Raw genomic sequence first — 17,784 nt, forward strand, 5'->3', positions numbered from 1 at the left:
TGCATGGAATACAACTAATTCTGGTTCGAAAAGATCATGTCTAATTTATTATTGGAAACTACGTACCCAATAACCACTTGAATTCAGGCTCGGTTTCTATCTAAAACCACCAAGATTGTTGAAAGTATAATGGAACTAACTAGCTAGGAAGACAACCCATCCATCTATATACGTTGAAGAAAAGAAGGGGGGGGCCGAAGAAGGTGGTTGTACGTGGGAGAGAGTATGAGAGGGAAGGAAAACCACAACCTAATTCCCACTCAAAGGCCGGGATGGTTCTGCCAATCTCATGATGGTATATTTGCCCTAATTGGTGGAAGTCAAAGGGGGCCGGCGTAAGAAAGTGGGTTTCGCTAGGGATCCCTCGCCCTCCTATACATACATATATACATATATATATATGTGTGTGTGTATGCTTTTATCATTAGTGGTGGTGGTCTCCTTAAGGGCTGCAGGGTCACTCAATGATATGAATTAGCTAGCTAGGAGTACTAGGCCTTGTGATCAAATTTAAATCCAAATTAAACTCCGGCCACCACATTAGGGATCGGATTTCATCAATGAGACTCCGGCCACCACATGATCGGATATCAGAAAAATGGCCGGCGGCCCTTCCACAATTCATGCCATTAATTGACGACAAAAATTTATAAATAATTTTATTTGAAGTTCTTTACCACATACTAAAATTTATATATATTTTTGTTTTGTAATTCGTTAATTCTTGTCGTATTTAATTAATGCCCTGTGCACATTATTATTATTGATTATAAAAATTTATGTCACATTAATCAATTAAGTAAATTAATCACAATAATCTCTGCTTCTCTATTTCATGTAATCATGACTTGCATTCCTACTAGGATCGATATTAATTATAATAAATTCGATCGATAGTGATAATCAGATGGTTAATTAATCATATGCATGCGTCAAATGCTAATAATTTTCCCCACGACCAATATCATATTATATGCATGTGGACAGATGGCATTATTATATATATATCACAAATGTGGCAAACCACATGTGTAGTCAAAACCTTATATCTAGTGTTCAAACCTTTCGGTCTGTCATTTCACTAAGTCAAATTAAATTGGTCGATCTTTAATTGGGGGGGGAAAAAAAGGATCAAAATGCTTCTCCAAAACGCAAAGGGTTGAGGAGACATAAGAGTTACGAGAGAGAGAGATAGAAACCTAAAAGCTTTAATTGGTGGAATGTGCATTAATAGAAGAGGAATTTGTAATGGGATGGGAAGGCATTGAGCTGACTCGAATAATGTTCGATCCACTACCCATACGCAAAATTAATTGTGCTATTTTTTGACCCTATACCCACCACAAAAACTTAACGTGATTCTTTCACTCACTTCCCATTTATGGAATATATTGTCATATATCCTCTCCCAATAACATAATATCAAGTTACCAAGTACTCGATCGTCATTCATCACTTTGACACAGAGAGAGAGAGAGAGAGAGAGAGATGCAATCCAAATGGGCACCACCTATTAATTAAGATCAGTGCCTGATCCTAGCTAGTCAAAAGTCAACCGAATCCTATCATTGTAACCATTCAATAGACATAATTTAGTTGGACACCGGCCTTCTCCCATTAGCATCGACCCTCAACCTCTCAAAAGTGAATATTGTACTAGAATTAGATAGAGGCGATGCATGCATGCTATGACAGTTTTAATTGCCAAGTTGTCTGGCCTTAATATATTATATTGGCAGAAGCTTTCGATCGAAGAAAACTCTGGATCATTAAACCTCGATCGGGCATATATAGTATGATTGGCATACGTACGCCTATCTAGCTAGCTGAACGTCTAGCCGTGGCTTTCTCAGCTACAGTACGCATATCCATCGGTATATATACAAGCTAGGAGTACTTGGACTTGGTCATTTAATGAATGGAGGTGCCCATCATTTCATGTCCAATCTTTTCTCTCCTTTTCTTTTGGCAAAGAAGATACGACACTCGTAATTTTTTATTAAAGGAAACTCATGACTTGTAGCAGCCGAGAAATACCGCAATTACAATTAATATATTTTATTGGTTACGTAGTCCTTTATGGCTTAAAAATATGGTATTCATGACTTGAGTAGTACGCGAGCGCCAGGTAGGGGCCGGCCGGAATGTTGACCACATATACCTGTCCAATCTCAACTATATATATATTGAATTGAATTAATGTCGGTATTCAGAGCATGTACTATGTAAATTCGTTTGATATTGGTTGAATGTTCATGAGCATGAAATTAATTAAATAAGATCTACCATAAATTATTACAAATATTGTTGAAGTGATTGGTACTGAAAATCCAATTAATTTTACTGCCTAGCTTCCAATGATTGGAAGTGGTCGGCCTAATAATTATTCAATCCTATATTAAACTAGATAATAAATGTATTTGAATCATATAATTAATATAACACGAGCTCGAAGGTGCACTTATGCGTGGGAGAAAGTTAGGCATGCAACTTGTTTCGAGTAAAGGACACATTTAGATCCGATCGATGAGCTTGCTAATGGCCGTACCCTTATTTCAATGATCTAATATATTTGAAAGGTATGGACATGATTCGAAGTTAGGCAGCCTGCAAAAAGGATCCATTTTTAAGGTTTTGACATCGATCTTTTAGAAAAGACAGCTTTGAGCTATCTAGTCTTTGACGACACATACATTGTACGTGCCAGAGACAATCTTTGCACATGCATTCTTTGACATGAACTTCATTGACTTGCCTTTCATCACTTTCTTTATTAGCTAGTTTGATCTCCTATATATATTTCTAGTTATATCATAACCTTTTTTTTTTCAATCTTTTATATATAGCTCGAATGGCCCTTTTTATTTTATTTTCTCTACATTTTCTGTCATTGGAAAACTTGATGAATGATCTATTTTTCCAGTGATAAAAAAAATTCCTTGATTTCCCCTTAGATCTCTTTAATAACTCATGCATCCCGGATATGTAAGTCCAGTCTCGATTCACTTATATCGACGACACTCAATGAGCTTTCAATCGGATGCATCTTACAGCAATCACAAATATTAATTTAAATCTAAACGTACGTACATGGTAAGAAAAATTCCGCATTTTTGTCAAAAAATACATAAATTAGGACTAATATTCTTGGCCAATCTTGGTTGTTGATCAAATCCTAGTTGCATGGTCAAGATGCTTGTAAAATCAAAATGGGTTGCCACAGTACTGATCGATCTCTCCAACCTAACAAATCAGAACGTAGTGCATTGATTTCAAGAAATTATTAGGTTGGTAGTGTTGACATCAAAAGCTAGCATTGGTCTGTGCATGAAAAGCTAATTAGACGATCGAGTCAAGAAACAGGTTGCTAATTAAGTATGCATGCTTATTTTATATTATTTCCTAACCTTTAGGAATGAGATATTCGTCAAGTCTTTTGAACTTGACTAGTTTTATAATTTCAAGATAAATGCTCGAGCTCGATCTATTGAAATAATAATTATCTAATTAGGCTGTGCCAATCTCGAGCAATATATATGGATTTGACTAACTTGGCTAGCTACTCTGTACAAAATCATGTCGCTTATACTTGTTTTATTTTTCTTTTCAAAAAAATTATAGGGCACTATTATGTATCATGCAATCTCATGACCTTATCGCAATATGCCACACATATAATTAAATTATCGATATAAATATTAAATTTAATTTACATGTTATCTTAATTATGATAAAGGGTTTGGCTCAAAAACTAAATGAACAAGATTGTTTAAAGTGAAAAAAAAAATTATTATTTAAAAAAAATTTAATATTATCCATTTACTTTTCTTGAACATGATGATGTATATATTTCTTGGGGTGCTTCTATTAGTTTTATTAATTAGCTGCTTCACAGGCTGGCTTTAAAAAAAAAAAAAAAAAAAAAAAAAAGAAAGAAGAAGAAGAAGAAGCTGGTTCTGATTGATCATCAACCTGACAATGTTACTTTTTAGAACTGAAACATTCTGAAAGTTGTGTTAAGTGGTGAATCATTAATTTATTATGGAGCCTTTAAGAAGATGTAGTCGCGTTAAATGTGGTCGTTACTCGTGATTTTGTGCCAAAGTTAGTGTTGAGATACTACGTAGTACTGTATGTAAGTCACCTAGTATTTTGTATTTATTTTGGTGCCAGCTTTTTACTGTTGATCAGAACTACTACTACTGCACACCATGCCATGCTCATAACTAATCAATTAATTCCCCCAGCAGCTAGCTATAGAGGCCAGAACCAGTACGCCACGATGCATGCTGGTTTCAGATCAAAGCTACCTTTTACAGCTCCCACCTCTCACACTCTCTGATCTCATTTACTGTATATATAAACATGGTCAAAGAAGATTACTGGCTGTGATCATATCATGTTTGTGGGCATGCTGCATGCGCAGTTTTAGGGGGGCGGCTAATATTAATTTTTTAGAATACTCGAGAGATCAGCATGCATGCTATTTTACATTAATTCTTATATATACAACGGTCATGTGTTAAAAGAGAGTTTTTTTAAGTTAATTCTGCTGATCATGTATATATAATTAATTTTACTAATTTGGTGAAAGATGATCGTGCACATGAGGGTAGCTGCTCATGTACTATATAATATATATATAATTAATTGTAGACCGACATGAGATCACTTGTGAGAATTAGAAAATATTGAAACATGATGATCAGGCTGATCATCTTTAATTCAGGGCTTAGATGATCAACATGTTAAATGTGGATAAAATAAGGAACTAAAAAGAGATTGAAGTGACTCTCAATAGACAGAAAGGACCAAATCACATCTGCTTTTGGTGATGTCTATGTAATTAATTATTTTTACACCAAGCATCTTCAAGATGCCTACTGTACGTACCCATAAAGATTAAAGAATGCGTTTAACTTTATAACAGCAAGCTGGATTTATCTATTTCGGGGTAAAGGGGACCGCCAGTACTCCACCACGCCATAGACGACTAATTCATGAAAGCACTCCTCCAAATCACAAGAAACATGGCTTTACGCAAGTAATTAATTAAAGGTTAATGGTAGATCATCGATAGAGCATTTTTACTTTAGGATCAGGAGGGTCATGTAATATCAACGGGCCGGGAAGAGAACGGCCTTGACAAGGGTATCTTAATTCCAACATATTATTATCAACGCGGGGGTTAAATAATAATAATAATAAATAAAGAGAAGATGATCATGATCATCATATGTTTATTATAAAAAAAAATATATTGTTTATTTATTGTCAATTATTAATTTTTTATAAAAATAAATCTATTTTCATCGTAAATAATTATTTTCATAATAAATATAACTCATCATAAGTATTCACTTTCTTGCAATGACTTACAGTAATTAATCTTGCAAAGAAAATTGGGAGGGCGTACGCGTACTCCTACCTTATGGTGGCCAGATCATGTTAACGCAATTTTCCTTCAACTCAAAAAAATAAAAAATAAAAAATAAAACGTAGGGATGGGATCGAGCTAGCTCATGACGTCCTTATAACGAATGACAAGAACCTCTCACCAACCCAACTCCAACAAATATTAATTAAGTAAATTATAAACGAATGCATATAGTATGTTTCTTTCTCTCGTTACGAAAAACAGATTTTTGTGATTAATTTATTATAATTAAAAGATTATTTATAATTAATTTTTATTATAAATAATTATTTTGTTAAAATTAACTGATTGTAAATAAACAGTTTTCTTGTAATATCTTATATATATATTATATATAAGAATGTTTTAATTTCATGCATGCTCTTGGTCGATCTGAATAATAATAATATATAATAACGTTGAGGCCAGTACTACTGTTATTTTTCCAGTCAAGCACTGCAGTAAGTAGGTTGAAATTAAAGCATTTGATTTAATTTCTGAGGTCACTTTCTTTCTTTTGATCTTTTCGATCGTTTCTTTTTCAACATGACTCATGAATATACTTTTAAGTTTTTAACTCTTCTCAAACTCTATCCACGGAGTCCTACGTACGTACGTTGTGGCCGAAGAGAGAGAGAGAGAGTTCTACAAAAGCTGAGTCCCTATCTCAATTGGTGTGTATATATATATATATATATATATATATATATATATATATATCTAACAGAATTTTACAAACAGAAATCTGCCTCTGCTAATTTCTTTCTTTGACCTCAAAGCCGTCGGCAATGATGTAATACCGCTAGCTATTATATATATCTGGTACGTGCTTGCTCTGGTATTCTTGAAAGAGATGGGTCCAGCTTACAGCCAATTAAAACTGTCACTAATTAAGTATATACAATTTTACATGCACTCCATTTTTACGTGTTTTCTCCACCTAACAATAACCGAAAGAGACATATATATATATATATATATATATATATCTATATATATATATAATAATAATAATTCAAACATACCAATAATGATAATTCCGTAGAATAGTCATCGGCATCGACCGAAATTGCTTTTAGTAATTCATCTTGTATATATCTCAATCGTTGCAAAGTGAGAAGAATAAATTGAGATTAAATTTAAAAGTTAAATAAAATATAGTTATAATATATTTTTTTATTTTATATTTATTTTGAGATTTGAAAAAGTTGAATTATTTATTTTATTTTGTCTAAAAATTTATAAAATTGTAATAATTAGATGAGATGAAATGACTAGATGAATTGAAATAGTTCATATGAAAATAAACGAAACCTAAATTAACAAATGAATCACAAAGGGTTGAGATCTCCCTCTCATTCGCCACTATATATTTAATATTGCGGTGCCAACATTAATTGGGTTGAAAATTGATATTCATTATACTAAAATATACCTGAAATTTTGCGAAATTATAATCGCCTCTAATTATGATCTATCACTATTCATAAAGAATTGAGATTTGCCCTATTTAGTCATCGTTTGTTTTTACAACTATTGTCATCTCATCTCATATAATCATTATAATTTTTTTAAAATTTTCACACAAAATAAAATAAACAATTCAACTTTTTCAAATCTCAAAACAAAAATAATATTAAAAATATATATTCTAACAATATTTTATTTAACTTTCAATTTTTATCTCGTTTGTTTTCGCGAGCTATAATATTGTAATTAAGCTGAATTCATGAATCTAGTTTTGAGTACATTTCTAGTCCGGATTGAATGTATTCAAAATTAGACTAACATTAGTTGAAGTTTTTAGTAAAGAGGGATCGAAGTGGTTTTTTGTTGTAATTTATTTCTGTTTGTTTTAATGAAGTTATTAATTACTTTCTAACTAAACACTTTGAAAACATATTATTAGTTACAAATAGGGGTATAAGTACTATAACTTTTCGATAGGGATCAACTAATTGCATAAATACATGATGAGTACATAAAGAAGAAGTTAGGATGTCCATGCATCCATTGGTTTGCCGATAGCCAATGTTATTTGGTAAAAAAAGACTTTGAACAAACATCTTAATCAATTAACCGATTAAATCGACCCTGCTTGACAGCTCTACTGATATGATCATTACATTATTTTTAAAAGATATTAGAAACAAAATTATTGCTTGGTCCTCGAGAACTCTAGACTAGACATGATTTGTTGTTTTAAAAGTTCTACCAACCATATTTGTTGTTGGGTCCTCTTACCCAACTTAGGCTCATGTTTTTGACCGACCAAGTAATACCAAGCAATCGTGTAGGTACACTTTAGTTTAGGTATGTTTGGATTCAGAAAGTGTTTCATTTTATTTTTATTTATTATAATTTTTTTAAATTCTCATACAAAATATAATAAATAATTCAATTTTTTTTAATTTTAAAATAATAATAATATTAAAAAATAATATTCTAATAATATTTTTTTTTAATTTTTATATTTTATTTAGTTAAAACCATCTCATCTCATCTCCAGATCAAAACCTCACTAATTAGCATTTTCAATCTCCAATACCTAACATCTTTAAGGCTTCGTTTGGAACTAAAAATACTCTCAACTCATCTCAACTCGTCATTACAACTTTTTCAAATCTCAATATAAAATATAATAAACAATTCAACTTTTTCAAATCCCAAAATAATAATAATAATAAAAAATAATATTCTAACAATATTTTATTATCTCAACTCAACTTAACTCAACTCACTTCAACATCCAAACGCAACCTAGCTCCCAAGTAAAGTAGCAAGGAAATGGATCATCCCATCAAGAAGCCAGCTAGCACGTTTTATTTATTTATTTTGGGGCGTATTGATACGCGTAAAAAGATTTCATTTATATACATATGTATATATACACACATATATATATATATATAGAGATTGAAGTGGCTAAAACAGATGAGAACGATGTCAAATTGTGTATGTGTATAAGCAATTGACATGGTACACAGTACAGACAGAGAGGTGGGTGGCTTCTTTTGAGGGCGGTGTGCAAGGATTAAGAGAGTGAAAAGACAAGTCAAATGTCAAATCGGAGGTCTTTGAAATCATAAGACAGTCAGGGATGTGCTGTCAATCAACGGGATTTTCTGTTTTTTCCTCTTATTTTCTTTCGATACAGAGTAACAGATATACTTTTTTTTTTCGGAAAATGATAGTATCACTTCTTACCGTTCCTTTTTATGGTTGGATTTTTTTATTTATTTTATTTAGTGATTAAAAAAATATTTTTTAATAATATTATAATATTTTTATTTTTTAAAAAATATTTAAAAGTGTTAAAAAATATATGTAAAAAAACACAACAAAAAAATAAAAAGGGGTTGGTTTTTTTTCAAGATTAAAATACAAAATTTTGAATATTTGCCTCACAGTCTTACTGACCACTAAACTAACAAGATTGCATATACAGTTTATAGCATTTTGCAATACCTAATTCTATCAAAAACAAAATGGGCTGGTTTGTTTTCAAAATTAAAATACAAAATTTTAAAAAAAAATTATTTTATTATTATAATTTATTTTTAAATTTTCAAATAAAATAAAATAAAAAATTAAATTTTTTAAAATTTTAAAATAAAAATATTATTAAAAAATATATTTTAATAATATTTTATTCATTTTTTTAATTTTAGTTTTAATTCATCCCATCTATTTTATTTTATCGATAAAAACAAACTAAGGTACTTGGCAACACCTCTTTCTACACGTGCCAGTTCTTGTCTCACGTGTACAAATCCTGTCCTACTAAAAATTAGGAAAAACCAAACTCTCGATTAGTTAAGGTTCATTAACTGCTATCATGTTTTGTTTGGCTCCAGTCCCAATAATATGAATCTTGAACGGTTGAACCAACCCGCACGCTCCCCAGCTCCAGTACACGGCCTCCGCTACTGTGTTCATTTAAGTTGTGTTTGAGCAGTGAATAGTGAATGATTTCAAACATCTTATAAATTATAATAAAAAAAGAAAAATTCTGTTTACAATTCTAAGTGGGGATTACATAATAAATAAGAAAAAATATTATTTTATAAAGGATATTTTTATAATTTTAAAAATAAAATTTTCTAAAATTATATTACAATTCTCATTTAGGGACTGTACGTAGCATTGTTTATAAAAAATATTAAATAATAATAATAAATAATAATAAAATAATAAATAATAATGAAATATTTTGAAAATACATGAAATATTCTCAATACGAAAAATTTTATTCATATGCCTCATACATCACACATCATATTTTTTGTAATTTTTTAATTTTTTTTCTCTCACTAAATATGTCGTATATGGATGATGAGTAGAAAAATTCAATTATTTTAAGAAGAATAAAAAAAAGTTTTAAAACAAATTTTAAAAAATAAAAAAATTATAATATATAGTGTGTGGGGCTTATGAATATCAATGTTCTTCTTTCCCTTTCTTATACTTTTTCTAGTCTAACATCAATGTGATTCAACGTGACAAGAAAAATAAAATTAGTGTGTATTTTCAAGGGCGGAAATCATGATATCTCCAAATAATGGTTTCGTTGAAGGAATAATGGACCTTCATGATCACAAGTTAACAACTAAGTAATTACTAATAAGACAACTTTCATCATCATTTGATCTTATATGATCTTAACAATATATGTATTTATATATACCAATTACGAACATATTTATTAATGTAAAATATAAAACAATGATGCTTTATTTGTTTAAATAGAAACCTCATTATTTATTTATTTTCCATATTGGTGAATCTTTTAATAGAGAACGACAAGTCTTGCAAAAAATAAAAAAATAAAAAATAACAGTAATTAACATAATAAAATTTTGGCTGTATCATGTGCATATATATATATATATATATATATATATATTTGTATGTATTTGAATGGTACTTGGTGATCAATAAATTATAATCTCACTGATGATGTATATACGACAGACCTTTATAATATTTTTATATATTGGTTTGAAGTAAAGTATTTTGTGTCAAATCAACTCTAATTTTATTAAAAAATAGTGTGAATTAATATTATTGGATCTCCTCCAAAATGGACGATATATTATATGATGGTACTACTGCTGATCTCTCGCGAGAAATTATAACGATCGAGCTCATGTACGTGTAGTCGTGGTTTTAAGGGTAATTAATTTCCTTCTCACGCGCGCTATATATTTTTTTTAAACTTGTCATCAACGACATTATAAGGTTGAGAGAATTAACAAACTTAATAATAAATAAATAAAGATGTTGGGTAATTGGGTACGGATTATATATAGAAAACTTCCAACATCGGTAAAGGTAGTAGCTGCTAGCTACGTAATTTTGTATGGAAGTCAAGCTATCCCAATCCCAGATATCTTATATTTCTAAAGGCTAAAAGCAAGCTAGCTAGCTCTAAAGAATCTTTTATTACCAAAGTAGGGCAAAAATAAATTAAAAGCTAGCCTTATTTCTTCAAAATAATATATAATATTATATCGAAGTACAAATAATTAGTGGGAAAATAGGTAGAAGATGTTAAATTAATGGACTTTATCAAATTAATATTATTGTTCGGTATTGATCATGGTGAGTTACAGTTCATGTACGTACGTTGGTGCGACATGGGACTGGCCAAGAAAGTGATGGCACTAGTCGGCAAAGGCAGAGATGATCAACAAGATCGATCATCAGTAGTCTCTTCTCTCAGAAACCAAAAAAGTCTACAAAACGCTTTAAATTTTTAATTTTTTTTTTGCCTATATATATATAGTCTGTTAATTAAGGATATTAAAATTCGATATAATGATGAAGCCCTTGATCAGACCACAACAGTAGTAGTAGCAGTAGTCGTCGTCGTGATCTTGGCAGTCAACAGCACATCCATATATGTCGTCTAAAGTAGTACAACACTTTTTACAAATAATTCTTTTGTTTAAGACTCATGACGTTCTTCTTCAATATCATGTTAATAATGTACTGGTTTTTTAGTATTTACAATATTACCAATAAGTGAAACACGGACTAACCAATAAATAATTTATTTTAAATACACATAAGAAATGCTTTCATTTCCATCTAATCATTAAATATTTATTCTTTATCCACCAATCTAATTTATTAATTAATTGTCAATAATTATTCCAATTTTTTTTTTTTTTTTTTTAAATACCTCAGCCGCCCAGAACAGCCACCCATATTGCGCTCTCTCTCTCTCTCTCTCTCAAAATATCTACTTGTACACTTCTACTAACACAAAAACACCGCCATCCCCACACACGCACTACACCACTCCATTTGAGTCTTTGACACAAAGAATCTCATAAAAACACACAATAGTGCCATCATCAACAAGAGAAGAGGAGCAAATGATCCCAATCCTCTTCCTGTTTTCTTGCACTACTTCCTAATAACTCTTCTGTTTCCACCTTTCTCTCCCCCTCTCTCTCTGATCAGACACGCACTCCAGTAAGCACAAAAAGAGACGACGCAACCCTAAAACCAGAGACAATTAACCATGACCCTGGATGACTCCCTAAGATCCCTTTCCATGGACTACCTCAACCTCCTCATCAATGGCCAAGCCTTCAGCGACGTAACCTTCAGCGTAGAGGGTCGTCTAGTCCACGCCCACCGATGCATCCTGGCGGCGCGGAGCCTCTTCTTTAGGAAATTCTTTTGTGGGCCAGACCCGCCTTCCGGGCTGGATCCAGCTGGGTCCAGAATCAACCCAGCGGCGTCACCGGGCTCGAGGCCGGGCGTCATACCGGTGAACGAGGTAGGATACGAGGTGTTCTTGTTGCTGCTGCAGTTCTTGTACAGTGGCCAAGTCTCTATTGTGCCTCAAAAGCATGAGCCAAGGCCTAATTGTGGGGAGAGAGGGTGCTGGCACACGCATTGCACCTCAGCCGTTGATCTTGCTCTCGACACTCTTGCTGCCGCTAGATCCTTTGGTGTCGAACAGCTCGCATTGCTCACTCAGGTTTCTTTCTACTTGTGAGACGATGCGTCGTTCTCTGTCTTTCGTGGTCAGCGTGGTAGCTAGAGTGAGCAAGTCATATGTTTTTGTGGGTTTTGGGAATTTGGGCAATTACTGGGTTTGGATTTGGAAGTGGGTGAGATCTTAATTTGGCGGTTTTTCTTCTTTAATTCTTTATATATTATCGTTTAGGAATTTACTTACTCTTCGGATGAAGTGGGTAAAAGACTGGGTTTCTGTTCTATAATCTGCAACTTTTTTTAAAAGAAAAGTTATGTCCAGTCTTCTCCTTATAAGCACTTGAGCTTTATTTCACGCCGTTTCAGTTCTCCTATCGCGCGTGCCCATTTGAATTAGTACTCTCTCCTCGTTTATCTGGTCGGATACAATCTGTTATATATTCAGTTCGTCTTCGAAGTATCTCATCCGATTAGCTTTTCAATTTTCCTACAGAGTTTGTTGTTCTTTACCACCTCCTCTTCAATATATATTGTCTTCGTTTTCTTTTGCCAGTTACACACTAAAAATAATAATTTCTTTTCTTCTGGATAAAATGTTGATATGTTCGTGTGACAAAAGAAGCATATATATCTTGGTTTCATGTATAATTTCGTGTTTCTTGAATTGGGTTCCTTCTATATATCTTTATGCTGCATACCCCAGTTTCTAAATTTAGATCGTGATAGTCTTGTCTTCCACAGTCAGCACACCAAATCTTTCCCAAACATTTTCACTTTCCTCATTTGGGTTTAAATTGAAAAACTTTAGAGAGAGCAAACCACGACAGAATGGCTACTAAACGCAATTTTACCACCACAAAACATCCCATCATTTTCTTTTCATCTATGCGAAAACTTCCCAGACATCTAACACCTGTGATGTAAATTCTACTTACCATAATTATCATCTTTTTGTCTTTTGGGCCACAGAAGCAATTGGCGAGCATGGTGGAGAAAGCCTCAATCGAAGATGTAATGAAAGTCCTACTAGCTTCAAGAAAGCAAGAGATGCACCAGCTTTGGACCACATGCTCCCACCTTGTTGCAAAATCTGGCCTCCCTCCTGAAGTCTTAGCCAAGCACCTCCCCATCGATGTCGTGACCAAGATTGAAGAGCTTCGCCTCAAATCCTCTCTCGCCCGCCGCTCCCTCATGCCCCACCACCACCACCATCACCACCACCACCACCAAGATCTTGGTGCAGCCGCCGATCTCGAAGACCAAAAGATCCGTCGTATGAGACGGGCACTCGACTCGTCTGATGTGGAACTTGTCAAGCTTATGGTTATGGGCGAAGGGCTAAATCTCGATGAGGCATTAGCTTTGCATTACGCAGTCGAAAATTGTAGCCGAGAAGTTGTGAAAGCCTTGCTTGAGCTCGGTGCAGCAGATGTTAATTACCCTGCTGGACCGGCCGGGAAAACCCCACTTCACATTGCGGCCGAAATGGTGTCGCCCGACATGGTGTCGGTCCTTCTCGACCACCATGCCGACCCGAATGTTCGGACCGTCGATGGGGTTACTCCCCTCGACGTACTGAGAACCCTAACGTCCGATTTCCTTTTCAAAGGAGCCGTCCCGGGGCTAGCACATATCGAACCCAACAAGCTCAGGCTTTGCCTTGAGCTGATTCAATCAGCAGCCCTCGTTCTTTCTCGTGAAGAAGGCAATGCAAATGCTCCTTCTTCCACCAACATATATCCGCCAATGAGCGATGATCATAGCAGCGGTAGCAGTGGGAACAACATGGCGAACCTTAACCTTGATTCCAGGTTGGTTTATCTCAATCTGGGTGCGACGGCTTCAGGTCAAATGGGATCTAGATCAATGGATGGAGAGGATGATAGCAGCCACAATAGCCAGAGGGAGGGCATGAACAGGCATGGGTCGCAAGGTGGCTGTGGCCCAACATTGTATCACCACTCTCATGACTTCTAAGCTGAATCAGATATATTTATCTTTAATCTAATATAATATATCCATGGATGGTGAAAGAGAAGTTGAAATTTGATGAAAACTACTCATGGAGTTTATTGGATTATATATTTTCCTTTAATTTTAGTCACTCGCTTTTCTTTTCCTTCTCTCTATGTTCTGTAGGGCGTACTTTTGGGTTTTTGTGGGCTTTTCAGTGATCAGAAGATGAAGTTCAGTTTCATTGGAGATGGAAGATGAGACAAGGTGGATCTGAGATTTTGCACCGAGGATACCCGACGGAGGATAGACGCAGGTCAATCTTTTCACACCCGGCTTGTCAACTCCTTTGTATTTATTGATCAATATCTAATATCATGGCCTATTTATTGTGATCATTTTGTTTCTTGTCCCCTACTGATCACCTTCCTCATGTTGCCCCCGTTATATATATTTCTATACACGGGAAAATCTTTGGTTTCTTTTGCAAGGGGGGTTTCCTGTTTTTTCATTCTTTTTTCAAGCTTTTGTTTGGATATGGGTGCTTTATATTCGATCTAATGAAGGAAATGAGCTGTCTCGACTCTCTTCCCCTTTTACCTATTTCTTTTCTAGCACCCAGAGGCTTTTGGGGAAACTTGATTGGCTATAGTTTTGGCTGATTATTTTAAGATAAATGTATGGCTGTGGACAAATTGATTGGTTGTCTTGCATGAATGCAACATGAGTGAGTGTGACTACACACGACAGCCTACTTATATGTTAATGCTATATATATATTTATCTAATTCTGGATTCCCTCCATGCAATCCTCTTTTTTGTCCCCCCCTCCCTTTTTGGACCTTCTATAATTTTAAAATCTTCCTGCTAAAACCCTAGGGTTTTTAATGCATTTTTTTCTTGACCAGTGGGTATAATGGTCTGTTTCGTTGATCTTTGAGCTTGTCTAGTGTTTTCCTGTACAGTGTATCTTGTTCTTGCCCCGTTTTTTCTTCGACTTAATTTGGGTTCATCATCTTTGAAAGAAAAATTAAAAAAACGTCAACTAGAGTACTTGGCATCACTCTCATGAGAACATTCATGTCTTCGTCATGACCTCTCACGGATAGACAATTTAATTTGAGAATCCATAAGGTCAGACTCCAATTGAACAACTGAAACACAGTTGAATCATTTAATTAAGTTGTATTTCAGTTAGGGAGTTGTTTACTCCAGCCATTATTCATTGTTATTGCTTTGAGTTCATCGATCAACACTTGTAAATCTGATCTCTTGCAGAGAGAAAATAGCATTAATATACGGTCAGAATGCCATATAAAATGATTCTTAATTAGTCATTATGAGTGTAGTTTGGCATAAATCAATTGTTTATTGTTCTGACAAGTTCTACTTATTATGATCATGATGATCTATATATATATATATGATGCAAATTCCTCCTTCGTCAAATTGACTCTTCAAGTTTTTTTCTTTTGTAGCATGTCACAATTGAATTATAAGCAGACAACAGGCTTTTAATTATTGGTTCGGTTATGCTTGAGTGCCTTTCGAAAACCCTAAGGAGTCAAGGACCAAGGAAGCTTTATAAAGCTTATACATGATAGCTAGTTATACGAGAATTTGATCTTATCGTGTTCCATTAATCTTAATTACCGTGTTCTAAATGAGTTACTTTTGTAAACTATAATATATGATCTCACAACACTAAATATATATCACGGCCCTCTAATAGATAGATAGTCGTGTGATCTACAAATTAATTATCCGGAAAAAAAGCCATTTGCAGCAGAATATTAATTGGTACATGCTAATTAATAGCATTTCATGCAGCTAAGAGGCCAGCTTCCAGCTTATAATTAAATATCTTATGCTTGGTCATTTTCTTATATCTATATCTATATATATATATATATATAGCCTGGAATACAGAAATGTAGGTTCTTTCCTCAAGAAGATTATTATATATATATGTTGTATCAAGAAATGGTTGCTAATTGTCTAGATTTATCTTCCAAATTCCAATGATCATCAGCTTCCTCATTCTCTTTTTCTCTAATTCCGTTGTGTCTGATATTATATATGTCAACTTATAAGTGCGTTTTGTGAATGTCCATATATAATCATCTATATATGCTTCAAAGTGAATGTTGTGCGTTCTTTGTTGTTCAACCATTAATTCAAGTTAATGTGTGGTGATGACGATATCCTTACAGTTACATCGATCGCTTTGAAAATTACTAGTATTGTCGTAACAATGGCATGCATTTTGTTTTCAGATGCATCAAGCATGTCGATTGTGCGAATGAGCAGCCTGAGATCGGGAATTTTAGGCTGAATTAATCAAAATAAGTTGAAGTACTACTATTGGACATTCGTGTACTTATACCCCACAAAAACCTTACTCAATCACTGCTCTGTAGCCTCTGTTGAATACTAATTAACTACTACTAAGTACTTGTATTGCTCCAAAATATTCAACGCTAGCTTAATTACAATTAAGTACTGCAAAAGAATAAAAAGGTTTCCTGATTCTTAAGCAAATGCTGCATGGTGGTCTCTTCCGAAAATAAAAAGAAATAAAACATATTAAAAGGGTAGTACTTATTTCATTGAAAATTAGGTTCTCATCTATATATATATATATATATATATATATATATATATATGATCAACTTGGGGATTCCCTTGGCGTTTCTACGGTTCATCTAGCTTACTACCTTGGGAAACACAGGTACGTGGAAATTTGGAAACCTGATCTGCATGCAATTTTCTTTCTATAGAATAGTCATTCGTTTGAGATTGGACGTATCACAGCACGTGAAGTAAGATGATCATGACTCATCTCTCCTTCATATACACTTGACGGAAGCTTCTGAAGTAGTAGTATTACTGATCCATTTTGCCAGGAATAGATTAAAAGAACTCAACCAGCTAGCTGGCATCTTTAGAAACTCCATCGATCTTGCAAGAATTTAATTCAATATCTAGTATTGCATGATCCAGCCTCGCTTACTACTATATATATATGATCAAGAAAATAAAGTTAGGGTACGTAGGGATCATGGAGCAGTGGTAATTTATAATGGCTTTGCTGCCATATAATTGAGAAATTTGGAATCTTTCGATCACGGCCAACTCATAAAGGTGGAAAAATGGTCGTGGACGGATTTTCCATTAACTTGTTGGCTTCTCATTTTGTCTAATCGGTAACTGAAAGAGATCGATTTGACAGTGTTTCCATGACCATGAACGTTAGTACCGTAGGACGTCTTGATATTTTGTGGTGGAGGTGCTATATTTGACCAGAGAGAGAGAGAGAGTTCTGAGGAAGAAGATTGGACTATTGATTTGATATGAGTCCTAACGTAGAAGAAGAGATGCTGGCTTAGCTCAGTTGTGTCAGGCTAAGTGATTGATATAAGAGGACACTTTGTTTGTATGCTCGACCGCCTCTGAGTGTG

The 17,784-nt window shown here is 33.8% G+C and overlaps 1 protein-coding gene across 6 annotated transcripts; it reads left to right on the forward strand.

Annotated features, from left to right (window-relative positions):
- The first annotated feature begins 11,675 nt into the window (after positions 1-11,675).
- Positions 11,676-16,812, forward strand: LOC108988395 (BTB/POZ domain and ankyrin repeat-containing protein NOOT2). 6 transcript variants are annotated; one of them, XR_004801153.1, is made up of 4 exons: positions 11,676-12,413; positions 13,340-14,322; positions 14,510-14,639; positions 16,600-16,812. XR_004801153.1 is itself a non-coding variant. In XM_035688502.1 (3 exons), the coding sequence occupies exons 1-3, from the start codon at positions 11,949-11,951 to the stop codon at positions 14,553-14,555; spliced, it is 1,494 nt and encodes a 497-aa protein (XP_035544395.1). In that variant the 5' UTR covers positions 11,676-11,948; the 3' UTR covers positions 14,556-14,721. The 6 variants fall into 6 exon arrangements, 2 of the variants coding, with proteins under 2 accessions (XP_035544395.1, XP_018817190.1); XR_001995658.2 differs by having other exon boundaries at positions 13,340-14,303; XR_004801154.1 differs by lacking the exon at positions 16,600-16,812 and adding an exon at positions 15,802-16,090.
- Positions 16,813-17,784: the final 972 nt, after the last annotated feature.

This window comes from Juglans regia, chromosome 3 (genome assembly GCF_001411555.2).
Source record: "Juglans regia cultivar Chandler chromosome 3, Walnut 2.0, whole genome shotgun sequence".
NCBI lineage: Eukaryota > Viridiplantae > Streptophyta > Magnoliopsida > Fagales > Juglandaceae > Juglans > Juglans regia.